Consider the following 26,615-nt stretch of genomic DNA (forward strand, 5'->3'; position numbering starts at 1 on the left):
TTTATAAAGACAAGTGCTGAGCCAACCAGTCATAGTTGGCACTTCTTGGTAAAAGGAAATAGAGTAAAAGGAAAAACAGGAGTTTTAAAGACAGCGGTCAGGGCTGTGAAAGAAATTCCGCTCTGGACTCTTCCACAAAAATGATTGTGTTTGCTATGTAAATGATATTTTGGCTGACAGGTAGAACCTTTGCCTAGTTTTTGGGAGAAGTAATACAACTGAGGTGTGGTTTTTTTTTTTTTTTTTAAGAGATGCAAGAAGGCATACCTAAGACAAGAGTCAGAAGAAATGAGGCTAGATTACAGAATATGACAGCCAAACCAAAGGGGTTTTAAGTGCATTTTAAGTGTTTTCTTTTCTCCTTCTTAAACTCCCGTAACTTCAGGATCCAGAAGCACTGGCTCAATTAATGCTGTCCATACCACTAACCAATGATGGAAAATATGTACTATTAAACGATCAACCAGATGACAATGACGGAAGTCCAAGTGAAAATAGAGGCGCAGAATCTGAAGCATAACTTCCTTGCGCCTTTGGGTGAAGACCACCCAGGAAGGAGAGCTACCTCCTTAAGGGTTTTCAACTTCTCTGATACATACAGGCACACCACCTGGTTTCAGAATGCTGACAATCGCTTGTGGAATGTACTCTTGATGCCTTGGTACTGAGACTTGGGAGGGAAACAGTAAGGAATGGTTGACAACATACCCATCTACAAATGTTATTTTAGGTGCTTTGTGGTAAGTCCTTTTCTTAGATTGCATTGTTCAGTGCTCAGAATGAAAGCTATGAAAAAAACACACTGTTCACTTTATTTCAATGTCATCTCTTTTCAGTTTCCAGTATCCTTTAAAAAAAATGGTAAAAGTCTAGATTTATAATTTGATAGACACTAAGTATTTCCTATTAATATAATCTATTTTTGTATTTTAATGAAACTGAAAGTGCCTGTCATTCTGAAATTGGTCTGTTTATAATCAAGTCTGTCTCATCATTTCGACCTAACAGCATTAATCTGTGCAGTCAGGTGGTGAGCCCTGTGCTTTGAAGTCCGAGCACTAGCAGGAACGCAGGTCTAGTTTTGGTGATCGTTCAAACATCACACAACAAAAAGACAAGCAGATAAGTACCACAGAAGATGTCTGATTTTACAGTGGAACCTTAATGAACCAGCATTTGGAGTGTATGGGCCTTTAGATACTGTTTTGGGGTGGAGCACCATGGACAGTGTGCAGCTCTACCAATCTCTATATTTCTTCTGAGCCAGACCCTCCTTAAAGAAGGGACCAATGAATTTTTAAACTCACTTGAAGCACAGCTGGCCGTGGGGCTTGGTAGAAAAGTACCCTGACACACAGGTTCCAGACATCCTAGCCCATTAGGAAATAAGCATAATGATCTTTAATTGATACAGTGTATTTAATTATAACCAAGTTCAACAGAAATACCACTGTCTTTGTAATAAATTAACCTAGCAATAAATGCTAGCAAATAAAAACTATCATTCTGTTTCTTTTTGTGGTTATTTTCTACAACATCCATGAAAGAAAACTAAAGTTGTTTCTGTAGCTTTAACAGTTAATTAAAAAAAACAAAAACCAAACTCCAGGACATAATGAAATCACAGCAGAGGGTATGTATTATGCAAGGTAAGTGGAATAACGTGATCAAGGCCAAATTTTTAAAAGGTGCTGCTTTTAAAATGGATTAAAACTTTTGTAACTCAAAATTAAACTGGCACCATCAGAAACACAGTAACCTGGTCAAAACAGTATGAAAGTATACACCATAAAATCATAGCATAACCATAGTAGCTCATAGCTGAGTAAGTTCTGACAAGCTTCAAGAGCCACAGCCCCCTGAATTCTTGCTTAGAACCGTTCAGGGTATAAAATATCTACATAATAAAACAAAATCAATGTTTTTAATTAAAAAGTTTTAATAATGTATAGCCTATGGAAAATGGTATGAAAGTTCCTTAAAAGATGAAACAGAGCTACCGTATGTATCCAGTAAAGATGAAAGTAATTTTAAAAAAAAGTCATGAAAACATTTCACAGGAAAAAGAAGACTCAAATAGAAATATGTTCAATCATATAAAAAGGAAATGCAAATTAAAACCACACAGATACGATATTGACCAGACTGCGGAAATCCAGCTCCTGTCAGGGAATGGGAGTCTCCTCGAGCACTTCTGGGATGGGACGACAGCCTGGCATTCTGTTCCAATGAACCTGCAGGTAGAGCTGGCCCTGGCACCAGTGAGGTTCACTTGTGACCCACAGCCCGGGGACACTCCACACACGTTCCCAGGGACAGGTACAGTGACGGCGAGAGCAGCGCTAGGCACACGATCCCAAATTTGGGAATGACCCAGATCTTATCAACAGACTAAATCTCTGTATTCATGTAATCCAGGATGAGCGAAATAAAGCCAAATGAACTAGATCTATATACATCAATGTGGATGAATTTCAAAAGTGATACTGAATTAAAGTCATATAAGCACACAGTAAGAATACATTTAACTTTAAAAAATAACACAATCACCACCACATTTTTTAAAATACTGACAGTTGTAACTTTCAAGAAAAACGCAGTGCCCTGTGGCTTCCTCTGCAGTAGAAAAGGGATTATTGTAGGAATAATGGGGGCATCTAAGGTAATAAGCTCATAACCCACCTGGTGGCTACACAGGCATTCTCTTTTCAGTCACTAAATAGTACATACATACTAATACACTTTTGCATGTATCAGATTTTTAAATAAAAATTTTAAATTCAGAAACAGTGGGTGACTCCCTTTCTCTCAACTGAAATGTGCATTAATGCATAGGAAAGCCCTCTGAAAAATTCACAAGTGCCATCCATGTAAATGAAGGTGGGAGGGAGGAAAATGAGACCTTTTATCAGGCAGCTAGCCTCACCAAACTGCATCTCTCAGCACTGCCTTTCGTTGTTTAGGCACCTGTCAGGCCAGCGTCAGGGAGGAGCAAGACCTGCCTCACGCTGTCAACCCTCCACCGAGCTGTTTAAAAAGGAAGATTTTATGAGACAGTCAAATACAGACTGCTTATCTTCAGACTTTTCAACAGCTAATGATTACATGCCAAGTGCATTTCTGCCTATAGGAGCAACCACAGTAATAGTATTTATAGCAGTTACTGTTTCCTAATAAAGTGGCTTTATACATATTAACTAAATCCTCAATCTATGAACAATGTTATTACACCATTTTAGGCCTGAGGAAATGAAGCACAGAAGGTAAGTAAACTTGTAAGCGGCAACTCAGGATTCAAATCACTCATGGTTCCAGAATCTATGCTTCTGCTATACTGTTAGCAGACAGAAAACCAGAGACAAAGCAACCTCCAAATGTTCCAATGCAGTCATCTCTGAAGATTCTGATATTAAGTAATTGCATCAACTTAAAAGTGCATCTTTAATGCCTTATTACCTTTTGTACAGATTCTGAAATGTTTACTGTAATAGTACCACCTTTATATAAACAGGAGATTCTGGGTATAGAAGTGTTAACTTTTTGGTCCCTCACATTAATGATAATGACGGCATTATGAGAAAATGTTTCAATACACAAAGATCTTACATTACAGAATGTACACCTTAAAGGTGACTCCAGAATTATGACATCAGATCTACACGGACTGAGAGAGAAATTTCACCTATTTTCCCCGAGTATGTTCTCCACTCATGGGGACAAGCAGTGCTATTAGGTAAACTAGGTGATAAAGAAGAACCAAACTATTACAATAGAGGAAAATATCCATATACTTGCCCAAATCAACCTTTCCTATAAGAAATTCCTGTATAAACTAAACTCTCATATGTCATTACCATCACTGCACACTTCTATGACTTCACTTAATAGCTACAGACCCACTTATTCTGGACTCCTTTTTTAAAACTGAAATCTGTGACAATTTAAACTTTTAATTGTCCTAACATCTAAAAACAAAAAAATGTAGCATTAAATCTCTTAAGGAATACCATCAGTCTGAAACTTCTGCAACTTAAGCTGGAAAAAGAACTAAAATTATTAAAACTGGCTAAAGTCCACCATTTATATTTGGCCAGTCCAGCATAAAAAAGTAAGGGGACAATGTATGTGATGGTATTGTCTCAGCTTTCCCACAACCTTACAAATTTACCACCTCAGAAGAGAAAAGCAGAACATTTTTCCAGCATAGTATTTAGAATGCTTTTCTTTATTATACTGTTCCAGTCCAAGTCATGACTGCAAATGGCACTACAGCACCACAGATTAATGATCCCTCCCCAGGAGTAAGATTTAAAATTATACATTCATTTGGGTTCTTTTATTTGAAAACAGCAAGCAACAGAAAGATTAAAAATATAAAAAGGAAAGAAAACAAAAAGTTCACCTGGGCTGCACAGAGGAGCCAATGTCAATTTTTTACTTGAAATTTCTTGCCTACATGCATGCAAGTATTTGTTTAAAAGACATTTCCACATACTATTAAAGGGAACTCCAGAAAGAGTAAGAACTACTGGTTTAAGACATTCAATTCTGAACAAACATCCAAAGGAAGTAAATTTTGGAAATTGCATTTATTAATGTTCTATTATACATATTGTATTCTCTTAGAACTGGGGGAGAGGAAAGCCCCCACTTAAGGGAGATAACAAACTTACTATCTTTTATAAAATCTAATTAGAATTGACAATGTTATGGTTAGTCCTTAATTCCTGAGAATTTGAACATTAAGTTTTATGTGAATTTACAACAAATGCTTACACAAATTTTAAATTGCAGTATGTCTGAAAAAAATGAAAATGTTAACATTAATACATTGGCAAGGAAAACCATCATCTAAACATGTACATTAACTTAGGTGTGAGAACACTTAGCCCTGTTGCTCTGCACTTTAACAGCATTTAAATATGCTTAATCTTTTTCAGAGATTTTATTTCAAATAAGTAAACTTATTATACCCTATCCAGTCTGCAGTGACATTATTTTGAACTAAAGGTAAAATATTGATCTGTCACATTTTTCATAATCATAGGTATCCATGGAGTCAGCATGTGACCTCTATCTAGTATGGATAAAATAACTGACATATGTGGGAAAAATGACAGAAACCTTTGATTCTCTTCTAATCAGAATTTCTATTAAAGGAAATGATTTTAGGGAAGTTAGAGAACAAAAAAAATAATACTGTTGCTATGAAATGGTAACCAATTTGATAGTCAAATGCAAGATCATTACTATAAACATTGATGATAATGAAAATATAAATTATTAATTATGCAGCATGCTTCAGGGCCATTTCTACAGTTAGTATGAATTACAAATATTAAATGTCTTTAATCCATCCATTGTACATAATTCTGTAAGTCATGTTGACACAATAAAAAACATTTCCTACCTATTCTGTTTCTTCTGAATTTTAACAGTGAAAATGTTTATTTTGAGCTGGGAAAGTTACCCTGACTGTGATCAATGAGAACAGACAGGGCATTGTACATCCATTCCAAAAGCTGGAAATCAAACAACGTTAAAATTACTCCCAAAATTTACCCAAAGAAATGCTTTATACGCAAGTGCAATGGAAAAATCAAGTATTTCCTAAAATAACATTAGTATTACATGTAAAGTTTCAAACTTTGTTTTCACTGTAAAGGTATCATTATATTAAAATATTATAGGCCATGATTAACCGTTTTACTATTAACTGATATAATCTTTACAAAAATAAAGCTAATAATTGCTTGTCCGGAACTAAATTTACTCTAAATCTTTCTGTACTTTTTAAATCAGTAAATGATTTAGTTATTTAGAACTTCATTCTCACAGTGGTAATTTTTTTAAAGCCTGCACAGTGCTAAATCTGATTTCTTAGATTATACTTGGTTTAAAGAAAAAAAATCTGCCTAAACCATCACCAAGACTTCAACTGAACCTAATGTAGAAGAAACCTGAGTTTGGATGTAGAAGTAAGAATTCAGTTTTCTCTGGTATAAATATGCCTTCAGCCAAAAGTAAAGCGTCAAGCAGGAATCTATGGCTTTATCTGTATTTTCCTCCATCTTGAGTATTAAGTAAATCTTAAATTTAAAGCAGTTGTTGGAGGTTAAATAAGTTCTCAAAGCAATGTAAACGAGTTATAAAATTTCTCACTGGACAGCAGCAGCTCTTGTGAGTCACATGAAATTAACAATGAACCAGTTCACACTGTACATAAAGAATACACTAGCGCCTCACCTCTAGTATCAATACCATCTTCATATATCCCTTTTATAAGAATATTGGTATGTATGCTTCATGAATTTCAGGCTCAATTCCTTTTGTTTAAACATATTTACTGGCTGAACATAGTATATGCACTGAATTTCCAATGACTGAGACAAATACGGACCAAAGACCTATGCAAATACAAATTATAAACATTCATGTAGATTATAAGAGATCTGAGGTGGCAGTTTAGGAATGTGGGTTAACCCTTCTAACATTTCATTTCAAACACCGGTTTCCCAAGCAGGCACATCAAGCCTAAAGTCCAAGAAAAAAATCTTATTTTAAAATCTCATTTTCAACCTTCGAAAAGTACAGCTTTTAGACGGAGAATGGACTTCACTTTAGAGCACTGACTTAGAGAGATGCAGCATTTAAATGTTTCCCAGAGATGCAGCCCAGGAAACACTCTGTTATTAGCTTATAACATCCACTTCACATACAATTCTGATGATCTCACAGGGGCAACGCATACCATCAGTATCATTTGACAACAGGATCTGCAGACACAGTGCTGTCGGACAGGTCTCCGTTGCTTGTTTTAGTCTCTTCTGAAAGCATGAGTGAAAATGGACATATTTATGTTCATTTAAAAAAACAAAAAACAAACTAAAATCAAGGACAATACTGCTAAATTTCAAATGAACAAAATGTTGCATCTACCAAATATTTCTCTAATATCACAAATTATATGCAGTTTATCTACCTTCATGTTTTAGAACTCTAGGCTAAATACTGCAAATGTGATGTTCTGACTAGTTTGAAATGGGGGTGTGGAACTGTTGAGACATCAGAACTGTGTCTGGAGTGGGGCTGGTTTCACACTGCACGTTCCCCCACCTGGGCGAGGAAATCGTAGGGCTGTTACTGGTAAAAACATGACTGCAAATTCACACATAAAACTGTCCAGAATGAATACCTTCCCAATTATGTTTATAATTTATTTTTAAATGTGATTTTTTATTATGAACATAATAAAATGAATTTCTGGCTTTTTGTGAAAAATGTCATGTGCATATACTTCATTAACAGAGAAAAACTATTTAGCTAATATATTTAGCAACTCTGAGCAACCTTTAGCTAAAACAGCCCTACAGCAGAGCCACCACCGAGGCATCAGGCAGATACATGGGTAATATACATTAACCCCAAACCCCAGAGAGTTGCTGAAGAACAGCAGTCCAAAGCAAGGAGCTCTACTGAGACTGCGATGTTCATTTTGTCTTAATGCTCTAGGCCTTAAAGTAAACATCCAGTCCACCTGCAGACAAGGTTCTGGCATCATGACGGGCCTGAGCACAGCCTATGTACTGCAGTAACTGAACTACTGAATCTAAACTCCTAGATTCTAAGTTCTAAGAGTTCCCTTACTGAATCTAAACTCTTAGATTCTAATCTAAACTGAACTCACACTTCAGTTACTAAACTCTTCACAGTTTAGATTATACTGACTCAGATTCTTCCAGACGATTTGGCTAAATATTATTTTTAAATGAGCCCCAAAGTAATAAATATGTATTTTTTCACTTAATAAATACTGATTATCTTCCAGGCAACAGCCTGAAATCATTTTTCAAGCACACAATTATCAATACTTATTTAGTATAGATTCCAAAAATGCCTGCATATGCTAGTAACACTGATGTAACATTATCAATAGGGAATAGGGTAATGGATGTAAGTGGTCTACTGAAATGAATGATCTCTCTTCAGTGTGAAATATATATTTTAAAAATTTAACTGATAAGATTAATAAAAGTATCATAGTTCATGAAGCTCTTTTATTCTTGATTAGTGAAATAAATACAAGAAAAAGGAAACAGCAAATGTGAACCTGTCAAGTTGCCGTCCCTGGTTTTGAGCTTCTGAAGTGGAAGCCCAAGTGGCATAACTTCCGTAACAGAAAAAAGGAAATCATCACTTTTCAGAGAAAACAATTGGTACTAAATTTCAAATCTGAGAGAAACGGTCATGAGGGTCCCTTAAATACGAAATACTGCAGGATTTACACCCACACAGACTGTATCGGACAGACTCTCTCCTCGGTGACCGTCAGTGGTTACGGCTGGACTGCTCTGACTCTCCAAGGTCTGGCCACAGAGGAGCACGGGAGCGATCACTCTGACACTGAGACAGTCCTGGCCGCTCCACGCCCCCCGAGTCACCTGCCCAGGCCCTCAGTCACCTAGTCATCAGCAGACCTGCCCTCAGCGGCATGTAGTCTCCTCTTATCTGTTCCTTCTCACCTGCTAACAGTTAAAGGGCAAAAGAAAAAACCCAAACTTCGTAAAATTTTAAATTGAGAAGATGAACTGAATAAAGTGTTATTCCAGAATGAAATGCATGTTAAATTTCTTTTCAGTTTCACAAATGATCCACTTAGGCTTTACTTTAAAAAAAAAAAAGGACATTTCTAGGTTTATATATTTTTTCAAAAAGAAAAGTCTGACTAGATAAATAGTAGATGTGGGGTATAAATAGTAGATCTGGACTAGATATGGGGTATTCATATCTATTATTGATGAAAGATTTACTAGTCTTTCCAAATAAAAGCCACTTGCTAACCTTCTTTCTCTTTCTTTTCTTGGTTTTCTTCAGCCGCAGTCTTGTCAGCTCTGAAGAAAATTCTTGCACTGCTCAGTGAGAAATACAGCAATTCAAATTCCTAAGTAAATAAAAATATCAGAAATAAAAGTTGAAAATACATATTTTAGCAAAACATCAAAACTACCATATTTAATATCTCTTCATTTTCTAAAATGCTCTAGTGAGTGCAAATCATAAATACAGAAACTAAGCAATCCATCCATTTTTAAAGATATGAGTCAAATGGCTTCCAACTATCATTCATTTAAAAATATACTCTTTATGACCACTATTCATCTCACCTATTAAAATGGGAGTTTCAATGATTGACATTTTTTTAGTGATCAAGAAGTAATGGGTACTAAAGAGTCAGAGCAGATCTGACTACTATTCTCCTCTACCTGCAGATAAACATCCAGGCGTTTCTGAGTGAGGTTCATGGTCTGTAGTAGTTTCTCATCCTGACTAGTTGACTGTACATTCTGTTGCTTAGCAACTGCTCTCATCTCCTTCAGGTATTTCTCTCTAACAGACTGGAACCAGTGAAGCGAGTCAAATTCCTGGTATTGGTCCAAAAGCTTCAGAATGTAAGCCACACCTGGGTCGTCAGCAAAACCAAAATCAAATTACAATGTGTACAGAAACTGTATTTTACTCTACCAATAATTCTTAAAATTAACTGTTTTAAAATTAATCCTCTTTCCAATTACACTTTACAGCACAAATGAAAAGTTTAGCAACATGGCTTAATTCCTCCTTAAAAAGATGTGATCCCATAAAGAAATTTTTTTTAAAAAGCCAATCAAGAAGATAAAAAGAAATAATATGGCTATGAAGATCACTTGGTGATAACACAGGGCTGTAAGACTGGTTCTACTGCTAAACAGACAACAAGTGAGGAAACTACAAGGAACCCAGAGAAACGAAATAAAAGATGGTCAGACTGTAAACCTACAACAAAAAACAAAGCCTAAATAATTAACCCAAGTGATTAGCAACACCAAAGGAGCATGAACAGTACAAATGATGGGAAACAAGTATTACCAACCAGATGACCCAGCTAAAAGTAAACAGTAAACACACACAGCTTGTGAAAAATCAATCTACAAAGAGCACATACATCTATTCTCAAGCAAACATTTTGAAAAATTCATTGTAAGGTAAACACAAAATTCATGGGAAAAGAATTTCATTAAGCTTACCCATGGCAAAGCCATCATCAGTAAAGGCAGCTCCAATTTTATTTTTTTTATTCAATTTCTCCTTGCAACTAATGGAATGCTCTACAAAGTTGAGGGTCTAAAAAAATATAACAACATATCAGAGAAACAACTGTGCTAAAAAGAGTCGGCAGAATTTAGTTCCTAAAACAGACATTTCAAAAACTATAAATAGGATCTCTTCTAAGTTCCTGCCTTTTTGATTTGAAACACTTGCCTCATATAAAAAGCCTCTTGGTGAGGTCACAATATGTGTAAGTATCTCATAATGGCTCTTTTCCAAATCCTTTAAATATCAGCACTCCCTCAATCACCACTTAACCCAAGCACACTGCCTTGCTGTAAGATTCATTCTAAAATATCACGGCATTTTACAGAAGAAGGGACTAAGGCTTGAGAGGTTTAGTAACTTCCCTAAAGTCATAACCTAAAGCAAAGCTGAGTCAGAAAAGTAGGTCTGCTTCACTTAAAAGCTTAAGTACTCTTAAACACAGCAATCCTTAGTTCTGCCCACCCAATTCATGCTTACCATATTCTTGGCTTAAAAAGCTTAGTGGTCATTTGGATAAACAAATTCCCCCCAAAAAGCACTTCCCTAAAAATTTAGCTCCTGTAAAATACTTAACTAATCACAGCATTTGATTCAACAAAGATTTACTAAACTTACTACGTGTGCTCAGGTGCTTTAGTCGTGTCTGACTCTTTATGACCCTCTGCACTGTCCATGGGATTCTCCAGGCAAGAATACAGGAGTGGATTGCCATGCCCTTCTCCAGGGGATCTTCCCAACCCAGGGATTGAACCCACTCCTCCTATCTCTAACACACTGAAGGTAAACTCTTTACCCACTGAGCCACAGGGAGGCCCAATGAAATAATTACAGTGAAAAAACTGAGCACCATGTAACACTCACAGGGCAACACCCCTGACAAGGGCAGGAGTGCAGGGCGCCTACACTGTCCAATCCGGTAGCCGCCAGCCACAGCTGGCCACGTGTACTTGAGACGTGGCTGGTAAAACTGAGTAACCGAACTCTTTATAAAACCTTAACTGATTTAAATTTAAGCGGCCACTTGGGCTACGATAGCACAGCACAAGAATAACGAGAGGCCTGTTTAAAAATAATTATGGTACAGTATGACAAGTGCTACAATAGCTTACAACGGAAACAAGATTGTCAAGTTTCACTTTTTTTTTTTTGCCTGTAAAACTGACTTGACAATGAACTGCATTTTGTAAAATCTTTGTTAAAGATTTCTTCCTTAGATATTTCATGGTTTTTTCTGAAATTAGATTAAAACTCAAGGAAAACAATAGTGTCCCATACTTTTCTTCTTTGTAGTGTTCTTAACCCACCTGTTTTCTCCATCACTAACTGAATTTTGACAGCTGCCCTGCAAAACTCCACTCTTCCTCAGACCCACAAATGGTTCCTCACTGCTGTTTACTATGGCTTCAAATTAAAGAAAGATGGTGAGAACTCACCGTGAGTTAACTACATTATTACTGAAATATGACTAAGATTTGCCTCCAGTCTCACAACTATCTAAATATGAAAAGATAATGCTTATCACATAAATATGGACATTTTTGCTACATGGTATAACAATTATTATGACAGAGTATTAACAGTAATGTATTTAAAAAAGAAACAACAGAAAGGAAAATGCATGAAGAAAAAAGCTATCTGTACCCATCAGATACTTTGAATCCATAATAATGGTTCTAAGCTGGCAGACTACAGTCCATGGGGTCGCAAAGAGTTGGACATGACTGAGCGACTAACACTTTCACTTTCGGGTTTCCCTGATGGCTTAGACTGTAAAGAATCTGCCTGCAATGTGTGAGACCCCAGTTCAATGCCTGGATCAGGGAGATTCCCTGGAGGAAGGAATGGTTACCCACTCCAGTATTCTTGCCTGGAGAATCCCATGGACAGAGGAGCCTGGCAGGCAACAGTCCATGGGGCTGCAAAGCGCTGAATACGACTGAGCAACTAACAGCAGTATGTGAGAACACACGTGTTAATTCAGGCACAACGTGAAAAGAGTCAGTACTCTTGGTCAACGTTAGATGTGATCAGAAGTTACATCTGCTCAGTGATATTTAGACTTTAGAGCTATTCTTTTACAATTTTTTTTAAGAGCTTTGTTAAAGAAACCTTTAGAGCAGAATAACTCTTTTTCCTAATATATACCTCTCTAATCTCTTAACTCCATTTTCCTCACTGTAATAACTGTTTTCATACTGCAATTATGGGTATTTTTAAGATGTCAACTACGAATTAGAGCAGCACACACTATATATGATAAAAAAAAAAAACTTAGTTTAGATGCTAACAGTTACTACTGAGGAGAGAGATGCTACGCAAGTTGCTTCAGTCATGTCCAACTCTTCGCGACCAACGGTCTGCAGCCTGCCAGGCTCCGGCTGTGGTTCCTTACCATTAACACCATCTGGGAAGTCCCTTTAAACAGCATGCTTTTAAGAAACACTTCACATTTTAACAGTCTACATTAATCACTTAAAATGACTATATAATTCAGTCCAAAGATTACATGGTATATATATAAAATGGAGTATACTCAAGTCATTTAAATCACACTAGGATCCCTCTGGCAGTTATTAACTAATGAGAATCTATCTTAGTTATAAAGAAGTCTCATTCTGCATAGCCAGTAAGTGAAAATTCTAGGCCACATTCACTGAGACGACATTTAGTTTTACCTACAACCAAAAAGTCAGCAGTACAGTCTGCGTGCATTTCTTGCTGTAAAAAAACTGGATCTATTTATTAACTCTTTAAAAAATTCATTTTGGGTATTAAAAGTACTCACCAGAGGGGGAACAATGATATAGAAATTTCGGAGATGTATATTCTTTGGCCTTCGAAATTCTGGAGCAAAAACATCCACAAGCATTTTGAAATATTCTGTGCCTTCAGCAGAATTTCGTGTGTGATCACTGAGGACTGAATCCAAGTGCCTAAAATGCAAAAAAAGAAAAAAAGTATTTGGTTCCTTTCTCAAAATTTGAGAAGAGAAAGCTTTTAAAATCTATCTCTCATTAGTTTAGATGAGAGCACTCAAAAATATGAATTACTATAAGACATCTCTCCTTGGAGTACAGGATGAACTTTTTTTTTAATGGACAGAAGCTTATCATTGTTTAATTAACTTAGTCCCTAAAACAGAATATGTAGTGCCTCTTGAAATTTTAGTTTTGTATTTCTTCTCAAAATGAACCCTGCAGAAGTCCATTTCATTGTAAATAAATTCCTTTTCATCTTAAATTTCTTCACTAACACTTCTACACTTCCTGACTTCAACTGTAACCAATCTCCTTTTCAAGAATCTAGTTTCTCACTCAAACTTCAGGCTTCCCTCAGAGCTCAGCTGGTAAAGAATCAGCCTGCAATGCAGGAGACCCTGGTTCAATTCCTAGGTTGGGAAGATCCCCTGGAGAAGGGACAGGCTATGCACTCCAGTATTCCTGGCCTTCCCTTGTGGCTCAGCCAGTAAAGAATCTACCTGCAACATGGGAGACCTGGGTTTGATCCCTGGGTTGAGAAGATCCCCTGGAGAAGCGAAGGCTACCCACTCCAGTATTCTGGCCTGGAGAATTCCATGGACTCTATAGTCCGTGAGGTCGTAAAGAGTCAGACACGACTGAGCGACTTTCACTCGTTCACTGAGTCAACCTTCAGAAACATTAGCTGCTGCTTCTACATCCTTATGTATGGCCATTATCACTTTCAAATTACTATTCCTCCAGCAATAAATGGTAGAAATCTCTCCTTTGAGATGCATGTGACCCAACTATGTCCAACTATCCAACCCCTCCCTCTGGAAAGCAGGCATCTATTAACCATTTTAACCACTGCCCTTCCATTTATCTTCAACTATGATACCTGCGGCAGAAGACATTAATGTCCATTTAGAGAATCAATTTATTATCATAACCTCCTAACTCCCTGACATCACCTGCCATAAACTTTGTTTCACTTGACAAGTAAACATTAAGGCAAGAACACAACACAGGTACTTGCCATTACACTGCATCAGGGGGCCCTATGTCAGCATGTAAGGAGGATACATCAGTCTCTCCATTGGGAAGGTGGTTTTTTTCCCCTTTATGATTAATAATCAATTTGTGAGACAATGTTTTCACACTGAATATTCTGTTCCCCAAAAATGTTTGAGAATTCATTGATGATTTTTCTCTGATGTCAAGTACTACAGTGGTAGTTGCAAAACTGGTTTTTTCCCTAAATTTTCTCATCCCTTTCATATTTACCAGCTGGCAAGCACTGTAAAAAGGAACTTTCCCTCTGTCTCTCCAACTTTTATTATCACTGTATCACAGATTCTTCTTAAATTCAGTATTATAATCAATTTCTACCATTATTCTTTTTGATATTCAAATTGTTTCCACTTTGTCCAAGGGTGCCCCTTCATGCCTGACTCAATAACTGTTACAGTTATTAATAAGAAAACCCCATTTTCTAAATACTTAACAATTCTGCATGCCTTTTCAAGTTTTAAATTGTGTTCCAAAATCACTACTTAAAAGTCTATACATACGCCCTGTTCAATAAGATTGTCATTAGCTATTTAAATTTAAATGAAATAAAGATTTTATTTCAGTTCCCTAGTCCCTTAGCCCTATTTCCAGTGTTCAACAGCTACAATTGGTAGTGGCCACTGTACTGGAAACTACTGCTCCAGGTTACATAAAAGGACGGACCAGTATTCTAGAGCCGTGCTGGCAAAGAGGAATATTAAAGAAGAGCAAAAAGAAATAGGTAAGGGGCTTCTCTGGTGGCTCAGTGGCAAAGAATCCACCTGGCAAGGCAGGAGACACGGGTTTAATGTGTGATTCGGGAAGATCCCGCGTGCCGTGGAGCAACTAAGCCCGTGTGCTCCAGCTCCCGGGCCTGTGCTCCAGAGCCTGGGAGCCGCGACAGGGAAGCCTCCGCAGTGAGAAGTCCATGCACCACAACTGGAGAGCAGCCCTCACTCGCCACAAACAGAAAAGCCCACACAGCAACAAAGACCCAGCACAGCCAAAGATAAATAAGTAAATACAATTATTTTTTTAAGATAGGTGAAATGAATTTTGTTAGTGAGATTTTTTTTTAATTTATACTTTTTAAAAACTATCTGTCTGCACCCAGTCTCCAGCTGCAGCACAAGCACTCTGAGCGGCGGGGCGTGTGGGATCTCGTTTCCTGACCAGGGGTGGAACCCAGGCCCTCTGCACTGAGAGCAAGAAGTCCCAGCCACTGGGCCACCAGGGAAGGCCCCATTTTGTTAATGAGATATTTGGCATTCTTTTTTAAACGCTAAATCCTCAAAATTAGTTATGAACTTCATACTTCTGCACATTCCAATATGGACTAACCACATGTCAAGTTGTTGAACAGTCACATGTATTTGAGGGCACCGTCTAAAAGATCCCTTTTAGTGACATTGGAAAGATCTCAGAATACTGTAGTCAAAAAAATTATATTTCATAAACAGACCATTATTTGCATAATAAAAACACTGACATATCAGTTTATATGTTATCCTCTAGTCTTTAATGTTTAAATGAATATAGATTTTTTAAATCTCCAAATTTAACTTATTTTTCCAAGATTAGATTACCTTGCTGCTTTTAATGTTTCTTCTGCAAGACCTTCTTCTTTGACTAGTTCTTCAAAATTTACAATATCTTCAAGATCAGGTACAAATCTACGTAAGAATTTTAGAAGGCATTTATTAAAGCAAGTTAAATATATGAAATTGACAGACATAAAAGCAGTACTGTAAGACTAAATTTTTCAGCAATATCTTTGGAAAGAACTTTGCATTTCAGTTATATTATTAATATCACCACTTATATTTGGAACAACTGAGTTCCAAAACTCAATTTCAGCATTTTTAATTATTTACATATAATCATCAAATTATAATCTTTAAAAATTATGTAATCTATAGAACATTTCAAACTGCACTGATAAAAGAAATTAACTTCAAAAGATACAGATTTTCAAGTCTGCTATAGTCTTAAAATTTGAGAAAAATACTTAAGTAGTAGGATTAATGGTTTTCTTCCGTATCTGATCTCAAAATGTATCAGTAAGAAAAGAAAAAAAGCCCCTTAAACAATATTACTTACAATAAAGACAGATTTAAATGACATAAAATTTCTACATGGCATAAATAAGGCAAAAATATGTTTGCATCCATACCTAATGGCATTGCTGCTACAATGAAGGCCACCAGATCTTATCATTCGTACATAGCCCATAGCATTACCTTAAAAACCACATACACACAAAAAAATCAGATGTTTATATAAATAACTCTAAGTTCTAATAATGAGGAATAAAATAATATATAGCATTCAACTACAAGGTTTCAACTCATAAGTACCAAGAGAAATTTTGCTGTATTTTACTTCAGTTTTGTTCCACAAAAATAAAACTTACACATTTGTGCACTTAAAATATTGTTGCTCAGTCACTAGAGTCCAACTCTTTGAATATAAATGTACATAAACTTACACAACCTATATTAAATATTTTAAAAATAAGTGCGTTTCAATTGATAAATGCATTAAATTGAGCACATTTTAAAAAAACATTTAAAAATTACTGTTACCAATAGCTTCTTCACTCACATTAAATAATATCTCTCTCTCTCTCCCCCTCTCTCTCTTACATACACACACACACAGCTGCAAGTGGTATCAAGAAATCCTTATTTGATTCCTCCCAAACTAGTATCTCCAACCAAGACTATTCCTCTAGGCTTTTTTTATCCAATGCCTACATTTCCATGTCTAAGAAGAATTTTTAATTTAAGTTTAACTCCAACTGAAGATCTTCACCCCCCAGTTATATTTTCTTCCTCAGAAACTGACAAGTCTGGAAGGATTTCCAGTAGCTCAGGCCAAACGCAGTGAAGTCCTCTCTGCCTCCTTCCTTACCCTCAATGTCGTTGCGTAGTTTAGGTAGTAGTGTCCAACTCCCTGTGACCCCATGGACTGTAGCTCGCCAGGCGCCTCTGTCCATGGGATTCCCCAGGCAAGGATACTGGAGTGGGCTGCCATTTCCTTCTCCAGGGGATTCTCCCTGTGGATCAAACCTGCATCTCCTGCATTGGCAGGAGGGTTCTTTACCACTGACCACCAGGGAAACCCTCCTTTCCCTTTCCCTCATACTTTAATCAATGGCAAATTACACTGGCTCTATCTTCAAAATGTCACCAGAATTCAACCAGTTTTCCTGACCTTCACAGCTCTCACCCTACTCCAAACCACCGGCAGTTCTTGCCTAGAATACTACACTATGCAATGGTTTCCTGATCTGTTTCTAACTCCATTCCAGCCCCTGACTGGCTTCCAAAACTGCTAAGCAGACTCGGGACTTCAGCATCTACCGCCACCTCTTCCTGGTAAACTCTTTCCTTAGCCATGCACGCACATGGCTTATTCCTTCGTGTTATTTAGGTTCCTGCTCACATGTCACCTACTTAGAGCTCTCCCTAAGTATCATTAAACTATTTAATTTCCTGAGTATCATTTTAAATCATTAAGTGTTTAATGATATGTCACCTTACTCAGCACCTATTACTGATACATATCTTTTTGTCTGTATCTCCCCCCACTAGAATGCAAGATCTATGATATACCTTTTGTTTTCTTCACTGCTCCACCCCTAAAGCCAACATTTCCTACTCAAATGAAATGGAAATACTTGTGAGTAAGAACAGACAAAAAGTTAAGAAGCAGTCAACACTTCATATATTATAATGATATAATTATGTACTTAACAGACATTATCTCATCTGATATCTTTAAAAACCTTCAATTAGGTATCACTGAATCCAAGGCTTATCCCAATATAAGAAATGATGTTAAAATGCTTCTTTAACATGCATCTTAGAAAAATGAGGTATTTGATTGTTTTCCTTCAAACTGTCAAATTGGTCAAATTGTTTTCCTTCAAATTGGCTGATCAAAATATGCTAGTGAGAAGCAAATAGGGAACAGCAGTAAAGAGTAAATCTGTGAAGCTAGACCACTGGGTTCAAATCTGAACTCTGTGCTTTTTGGCTACAAAACCTAGGTTAAGTTATAAACTTTGTATCTTAGTCTCTTCATTTGTTAAATTAAGCTATAAAGGGTTAGATACTGGGTTTACTGTCATAGATATTACCAGCACCTACTGTACTGTCCTCAATAAATATGTGGAATCAGTGAACATAATACTTCTTAGCATTGAGTTTTACATGTGTTAGAACATATAAAGCACTCAGAATAACTTTGGCACATAATGAATGCTCAATAAATGTTAATGGTGGTGATTATTCATTCAGCAGGCAAGTTATTAGACAAAAAGACTTCTCATTTTGCTCCTAGCTCTAGATTCCTTACTCCTTTTCTCAACAGTTAACAGACTCAAAAGCACATTACAATTTTTACAGGCAGAGGTAAAGAACTTATATTTCCTAAGAAAAGAATAAAGAATAAAATACTAGAACAAACTATAAAGGATAATATTCACCAACTGTGCAATACATGGCAGGGGCAGAGATAACATGATTTTTTGTGTACTGGGGAAAAATGTGTATTTTGATGTATACTGGGGAAAAATGACTAGCGTCCTAAGCTCATGAATTAATGATTATTTCATAGTACAAAACTATACTTTTAGAAAATATAAAAACATGAAATAAGTACTACCACAAGCAGTATTCACCAGGGGAAAAAACTTATTGGTGTGTGAATTTAAAAGTTTTAAGCAACACTGCTCTGAAGAAACAGCTCTTAATTTGAGTACCATGGACTCTCGCTTTGGGCATCTGACCTCTGGTATATCTTATGCAAAATTATATGTGAACATGCATGGGGCATTATTCTGAGGAAAATCAATTCAGTATCAGATTCTCAAAAAGGGTTAAAAACTACTGCTCCATAAATTTACAATCCAATACGACATTAAATATCACTATGAATAAAACAATACCTCACTATTAGACAGTACCTCACTATTAAATTGCTTAAAATTAAAAATTTACAAAGGTAAAATTCTCTAAGTTCTTGTACTAATACAAAATAGAAAGTTTTAATGTGTAAACCAATTAATCTATACAATTTAGCTGATGCTGACTTTATTCCCTAACTAAATGTTTATCATACCTTTCTCACTAGTAAACTTAAAGCCTCTTGAGAACAAAGGCTATTTGTATTCTCAGCATTGAGAAAAATATTTGGTTAACAAAGCCTTTTTAAATGTTTGATAACAATGAATCAGTGAATCTCAGGAGGCCAAATTTTACCAAATTAGAGTCAATGGGGCCCCAGTGGGTCAGACGGTAAAGAAATTGCCTGCAATGCATAAGACCCAGGTTTGAGCCCTGGGTCGGGAAGAGCCCCTGGAGAAGAAAATGGCAACCCACTCCAGTATTCTTGTCTGGAGAATCCCAGGGACAGATACTGGTGGGCTACCGTCCATGGGGTCACCAAGAGTCAGACACGACTGAGCGACTAACAGTCTCAGTTTCAGAGTCAGTAAGAATTGACTGAGCTGCTTGCGGTCTGCAACTGTGAAGAATATGAAATATCTTCGGGGTTGGAGCCAAAAAATCCTGGTTAAAATCCCGGCAACACCACTTATTTCTGAGTTTCTCTTTTTTCATCTTTAAAAAGATGATTATATGCCTATCTCAAGGGTTACCATGAGGACATTAATAGAGGTAATGCATATGAAAAGCTCAAATAAGTATACAGTTTTTTTAATCTTGGATTATTTTTAAGTGAAGTTCTTCCTTTTAAATAGTGTTACACATTTCAGAAAACAAGTTCTACTTGTAAGGCAGAAGGACAACTCAAGAAATTATATATAAATATAAAATGATGGAGCACAGAAAAATTATTAAATACCTTTCACATAAACACTGCACAACTTTGCATTTAGGCTTAACTTGAGGGAACCTCTTTTAAAAGTCTGAAATAGGACCTTGAAAAGAAAAGGCACCCAATAAATAATTACCAGCTGACTATTTACTGAGTATGGCCTTTGAGATGAGTTAGTTATATTTTTAATTTAATTGAAGAGGTTTTATTTATCCACAAAATATTTATTTATACTATTTTATTTATAAATATTTTACTTATCTATCAATTATTTGTGCACCAACCATCTAATCATACTTGAAAAACTTTTGGTAAGGAAAGGAAATTACTAGTGCAATAAAGCTAAACTCGGCACACACATATTAAGTTTATTCCTATGAGATATTTATAATATATCAGACAGATTCTTGGCATTTGTACTTTACTTTTCAACATGTTTACAATAACTTACCAATTTGGCTGATGAGCTGCCTGAACTGATCAAGGTAGCTTTGTCCCTCTGGGGTTATTCCAAGTTTTCTGATGCCTCTATTGAATTTTTCTGCTCTTTCAAAAGGATACTACAGAGAAAATTTGAAGACTGCTATTATTAATAAAGACTCCTAAAACATAAAATACCCACCAAATCAATCATACCAGTATCACTGTTCTAATTTTGCATTTCCATTGCGTTCAAAAAAACAATTACTGAATTTAATGACAAAAAATTCATATATAGCACAAAAACTACCAATATTCAAGGTCAATATAAATTAAATATTTTTATATTAAAGGGAATAATTATGAATGCCACCAAACTTAGGTTTCCCATTACCAACATTGGTCTTCCAGCTGCTCTATCAGATAGATAAAAGAAATCAATTCTTCCTAGAAACATCTGTTCAGAGATTTGTGAAAAGTTTCCATGGGCTGAAAAGTATTAGGGGCTTACATAAAAACACACTCCTTCCCAAATAACACACATCAGCTGAACTAAAATTTCTAGCTGCTATCACTGATAAATGGTTTTTCAAGTCTTAGTCAACTAAAAAAATTTTTAAATCATTCCTTTTATATGAGTAACAAATGGAAACAATTCTTATATAACAGCAGCACCATTTATTTCTCTGAACATTAATTTCTGATTCAATAAAAATGAGTTAATGTAATTTCCTGATAACTAATCTGTAATTTTATTAATTATTTTGCTGCTCTGACACTGAAAAGAATGAACAACTAATATATAAGAGGGCTAGAACTAGGTGATGCTTAAGAAGAGTAATAAAAACAGGTCTTGATGTGGCAAATCAAACAGAAAATCCATCCAAGCCTGCTGGTTTCTCTACCCACATGGCTATACGTGCCTCTGTACTGTTAACACTTACAATTCTTCACTTCACTATGGGAAAATTCAGTCCAGAGGGTGAAAGTAAAATAGCATTCTCATAAATTACTGGTGGGATTGTCAACTGGTGCAGTATTTTTACAGTACTTGGCAACATGTATCAAAATTTTAAACAATCATATTCTTTGCCCTTTTCCTCTTCAAGGAATCTGTCTTTCAAAAACAGTCCCTAACACACAGAGATAAATATGCAAGGATGTTATCTGTAGCACTGTTTGTAGCACAGAGAAATCAGAAGCTACTGAATAACTATTTCTCAGTAGGAGGTTAAAGGACTTACAGTATGCATCTTTACTATCAACTCTGCAAAAGAACAAGGTAGATCTATGGGTACTAACACGTGATAAGCACACTGCAAAAGAGTATGCTTAGCATCAGTCCATTTTTGTTAAGGAAAAAAGCAGTATTTGTAATGCACAAATACATGTTTATCACACAGACATCTGGAAGATGTCACATGACACTATTAATAGCAACTGGCCCCAGAAAATGGAGTTGGGAGAAGACAGAAATGAAGGAGAACATTTAGTTTAAATGTTAAACAACACATTGTTTAAATGTTTCTGCTCTTGAATTATTTTAAAATGAAGAAAAGTAATACCTGGTTACATTCATCATTTACTTTTTCCTTACACTTTCACTTACAGAGAATGCAAAGGGTAAGAAATTACAAGGGAAAATACAGATAACTGGAAGTCAAACCAGGGAGTTATGTGAAAAAGAAAAAAGAAAAAGAAATCCCTAGTAGAGTAACTCATAATGAATTTCAGCACAAACATTTGCTATATAGGCAAACACTGAAGTTATTGAAGGTTTGGTTCAAGACCCTGGAACACGGCAAATACTGCAATGAAGTGAATCACATTAGTTTTTTGATTTCCCAGTGTAATACAACAGTATGTTTTCACCGTACTATAGTCTATTAAGTATTCAACAGCATTACATATAAAAAAATAATGTACATGCCTTAATTTAAAAATACTTTGCTGCTAAAATAAGATAAGCAGCATCTGAAAATGCAGGTTTGCCACAAACCTTCCATTTGTTAAAAAATACAGTACCTGTGAAGCACAATGAAGTAAAGCACAGCAGTGGAAGGGAAGCCAATATATTCAACAGTTGAATCAAACTACCTTTTCAGAAGAATATGTAAAAATACCTTATGATCATTTTGGTCCTTGATTTCCCTGAAAAACCGAATATCTTTAATCAATCTGGATTTGATATGTTCATCATACATAAATTGGCTAAATATATAGAACTTCTTTTTCAAAAACTGGTAGGTGAAATTGACCTATAAAATTAAAATTGGAAAAATTAAATATAAAACTTAATTTCAAATCAGTAGTACTAAATAAAATAATCCACTTATAAAGTCTAATTCATTTTGGACCTGAAATAAATGAAGTTTTTATTGCCAAAGTTTATAAAACTTTCTAAAAGCTCCTCTTAAATATTTTTATGACACAAAAAAAGAAATTTAAAAACAGAAAATATAGTCACATAATAATATGACTAAGAGCTATAGTGAGAATCATACACCAGATTTGCTGACACGCTAGGTTTTATGTCATAAACCACACTCAGGAGATTATTACCAATGCACATGAATGAACTGATACTAAAGTAAAAAACACGGTGCTCTTTGACCTTTCCTAAAGGAAGATAGTAAACATTCAATTATTTACCCATAAATATTTTAAGCACCTCTTATGTGCAAGACAATGCACCTGCTCTCATGCTAGACATTGCCCTTGTCATCATCAAGTGTATTCTAGTGGGAGTGACAAGAATTTTAAGACAAGTATAATATATGTTAAATAAACTAGGAAATCTCAACTGCAATAACCTGTAAAATGAGAAGTGCAGGTGTTTTGAGAATGGATTAAAAGGTCCTGATCTAGACTTAGAAAACATTGAAAAAGTAGGATTTAAGCTGCGATTAAAGTCAAAACAAGATTAATTCTGAACCTCAGATGAAAGCCTTGCATTAATGTCCATCCCCACCACCTTCAAATATTACCAATTATTTTGGCACATGTATGCCCATGTTAACAGTCTTCATCACCCAGTTATGGAAATGGGTGCTTTCTCAGAACTTTTCTTGCAGCTTAAAACACTGCTTTTTCATGATCTCCTCAGTTGTAGTAGTTCTTAGAAGATTATTACCCATCTTAATAGTGGGTAAATCTGCCAGTCTCTGATCTTATGTTTTCTGTGCTCAGCTCACCATCACCAGACATCAGGAATTTCCATTTATTAGTGTGGTTAACTGAATAACAGCTGTTTCTCCCACCAGAGTACAATTACCATGAGAGCAAGAAATGTCTGTTTTTCTCACCTCAGCACCCAGCACAGTGCCTGAGACACATAAAATACAAGCATAACTACATCTGTTACATGAATGGTTGATAGATGAGGTCAAAGAAGAGTTTGATCCTGAAAGGTTCAGAAATCTCTATGCAGATGATTCCTAACTTGAAATCTGAAACTCCATCCATGTCTTATTTTTCTCCTGGCAACCACTAACAAAGAGCTCCAACCATATTATTTATCAGGTCAAATATAGCTTCTCCACTACACTAAAAATGGTCCTTTGTAACCTTCCAGTCATGTAACTTTTCCTTATTCCCTTACTCCCAAATATGCTTAATAATATTGTACTGTTTAAACATTCGCATTATTCTTTCCTCAAGGAGAAACTGTGACCTGAAAAGCAGGTAAATCTAAAGATTTCTCTTTTTCCCACAGAGGACAAATAGCATATAAGCTCAAATGATTCATTCTCTCACATGACTGCCCATTTTTAGGAAGATTTGAGATATTTTTAGCAAATTGCTATTTTTAAGGGTATCAAATAACTAGTAAGTGCCCTCCCCCAAAAAAGAGCACGTAAGTGTAAAGTGTTAGTCGCTCAGTCATGTCTGACTCTTTGCGACCCCATGGACTGTAGCTGGCCAGGCTCCTCTGTCCATGGAATTCTCCAGGTAAGAGTACTGGAGTGGGTTGCCATTCCCTTCTCCAGGGGATCTTCCCAACCCAGGGATTAAACCTGGGTCTCCTGCATTACAGGCAGACTCTTCGCCTGGTGGCAGAGCCACTAGGGATGATGTTAAATAAACTATCAACGATTTTCTTTCAAAAGCTACTTTTCAGACTGTCAGACAATCCACATAGATATATATTCATGCTGATGTCCTTCAAATCTCCAATGTTATTCATGATGATGATCTTGAGATGGTAAGACATTCTAAAGTGCCTTTTGAATCACAAAGCTTCCATTTCCATCTAACACAACTTCAGTGCCAGATATTTCAATTACACCAAACAGAAAAATGGAAATTCAGGTATTATGAACAGGTAATAATGTGTATTTATCAGAATATTCAATGAAAAAACTATTTTTAAACTTCCAAACTAAACAGCAGCATCAAACATCTGTACCACGCCCCCTCCCAGAAGCTTCTTACTGTTGTATTCATGATTCCTGTGCCGTGCGTTCGAATTGAATTAGCAATATGCCGAATATTAATAGTGTTCAAATGTTTGTTATTACTTGTTCGTTCAATAAAAATCTGTAATAAAACAAACACAATCCATAGCAAACACTGGTCAGTTAATCTTAAGAATTTTAGAACTCTATTTTATTAGAGATAATTGGAAAGTCATTCAAGAAGATAATATAGTCAAAGCAAAGAAATAAACAAGATCTCTAAACAATCACTGTTTCCTTTATTTTACTTTCACTGCTAAGAATCAATCCTTTGCCCCTCAGCCTTTCCTACTAAACACGTACCCACATTAAAAATTTTTTTTTAAACTTACTCACTTGATTATTGAGATTATAGAGGTATCGAGACACAAATATATGAATGTTTCTCATAATTTCCAAGACATCCAGGCCCTATAAAACAATCCACATATAAGTTCTATTATTATTAGTTTAAAATAATCAAACTTATCAATATGGTAACTTACTGCTTATATTAAGTCACCCAATATTTTTAAATTATTTTAAAGAACTACAGAAAACATACAATCAAAGGTCAGAAGAGGCTTCTGACACATACAATCAGGACTAACTGCTTGGGGAAATCTGACTGTTATACCTTTTGTGTGGACAGGAAAAGTTAAAACTTCAAAGATCAATGACTCACAATCATTTCCCTACCACTTCTGAGAATATTTGTCTTCCCAAGGAATTTTTTCTATATTTTTCAGAAAGTAAATTAACAGCCAAATTCTAAAAGGCAGCCAGAATATGTGGTGATCTCTAAAGTATATACTATTTTTCAGGCACTGTGCAAGGTCCTTTACATGGAATTCTTAAAAAGATATTCTTCTTCTAAATTCCACAGCTGATCACCCTCTGCTTTTTCAGTCTTTTATTTTTACTGAGGCTTTCAATGGCTAAGTTAAAGATCTCTCTTGGTAAATGACACATTGCACTTAAAAATATGTGGACTATTTTCAAGTACCTTTTGATATTGATTTCTAACGTAATTCCACAGTGATAAGAGAACAGACACTGTATGACTTCAGTTACCTTTAGACCATGAAATTTTTACACCTTGTTTTATGTCCCTGGATATGTTCCAGTGTCTCCGGGTTTCTAGTCTATGGGAACTTAAATAGAATTTGTATCCTGCTATTGTGTGAAAATTGTATAAAACTTAATTATGTTGAATTGATTCATAGTGTTTTTCAGGTCTACTATATCCTTCTACTTTTCTATTCATTTTATTAATTTTTGAGAGTCTGATAAGGAAACACCAACTAAAAATCTTAATTGATCTACTTAAAAAATAATTGTATAGTGGACTATATGTAACTTTGTTCTGCATTTTCTAAGTCTCCTATAAATGTGTTACTTTCATAATTTAAAAAATAAAAAAGGAAAAAAATAAAATTCCACAGCTGAAGAAAATGAAACTAAGAGAGTTCTGCAAAGTCAAAGAGCTAGGAAGAGGCAGAACCCAGGGATTTTAGAAAGTCTAATTCCAAATCTCTATGCTTCTTTTAATTATACTAGACTACCTACCTTGAATATAAGGACTTCTCAGATGACTCAGTGATAAAGAATCCTCCTGTCAATGCAGGAGATGCAGGTTTGATTTCAGGGTCAGGAAGATCCCCTGGAGAATGAAACTGCAACCTACTCCAGTATTCTTGCCTGGAAAATTCCATGGACAGGGGAGCCTGGTGGGCTATAACCCATGGGTTCATAAAGAGTAGGACATGAC

The 26,615-nt window shown here is 35.8% G+C and overlaps 2 protein-coding genes across 4 annotated transcripts in view; one reads left to right on the plus strand and one right to left on the minus strand.

Annotated features, from left to right (window-relative positions):
• Positions 1-1,501, plus strand: part of APPL2 (adaptor protein, phosphotyrosine interacting with PH domain and leucine zipper 2) — a 54,094-nt gene extending 52,593 nt beyond the window's left edge. For 2 of the 3 annotated variants that reach the window (XM_043882578.1, XM_043882581.1), the window contains exon 21: positions 386-1,501. In XM_043882578.1, coding sequence (XP_043738513.1) covers positions 386-520 — 135 coding nt within the window. In that variant the 3' untranslated portion in view covers positions 521-1,501. The remainder of the gene's footprint in view (positions 1-385) is intronic. The other variant, XM_043882580.1, reaches the window with a different exon arrangement.
• A 2,703-nt stretch (positions 1,502-4,204) lies between these two features.
• Positions 4,205-26,615, minus strand: part of WASHC4 (WASH complex subunit 4) — a 53,176-nt gene continuing 30,765 nt past the window's right edge. Inside the window, exons 23-33 of the mRNA XM_043882577.1 lie at positions 25,202-25,276; positions 24,843-24,947; positions 22,532-22,666; positions 20,440-20,548; positions 16,318-16,384; positions 15,731-15,817; positions 12,920-13,067; positions 10,065-10,161; positions 9,264-9,460; positions 8,842-8,941; positions 4,205-6,827 (exon numbers count right to left, since the gene is read on the minus strand). Of these exons, the coding sequence (XP_043738512.1) occupies positions 6,760-6,827; positions 8,842-8,941; positions 9,264-9,460; positions 10,065-10,161; positions 12,920-13,067; positions 15,731-15,817; positions 16,318-16,384; positions 20,440-20,548; positions 22,532-22,666; positions 24,843-24,947; positions 25,202-25,276 (1,188 nt within the window). The 3' untranslated portion in view covers positions 4,205-6,759. The remainder of the gene's footprint in view (positions 6,828-8,841; positions 8,942-9,263; positions 9,461-10,064; positions 10,162-12,919; positions 13,068-15,730; positions 15,818-16,317; positions 16,385-20,439; positions 20,549-22,531; positions 22,667-24,842; positions 24,948-25,201; positions 25,277-26,615) is intronic.

The sequence above is a fragment of the Cervus elaphus genome, chromosome 22 (assembly GCF_910594005.1).
Source record: "Cervus elaphus chromosome 22, mCerEla1.1, whole genome shotgun sequence".
Taxonomy (NCBI): Eukaryota; Metazoa; Chordata; class Mammalia; order Artiodactyla; family Cervidae; genus Cervus; species Cervus elaphus.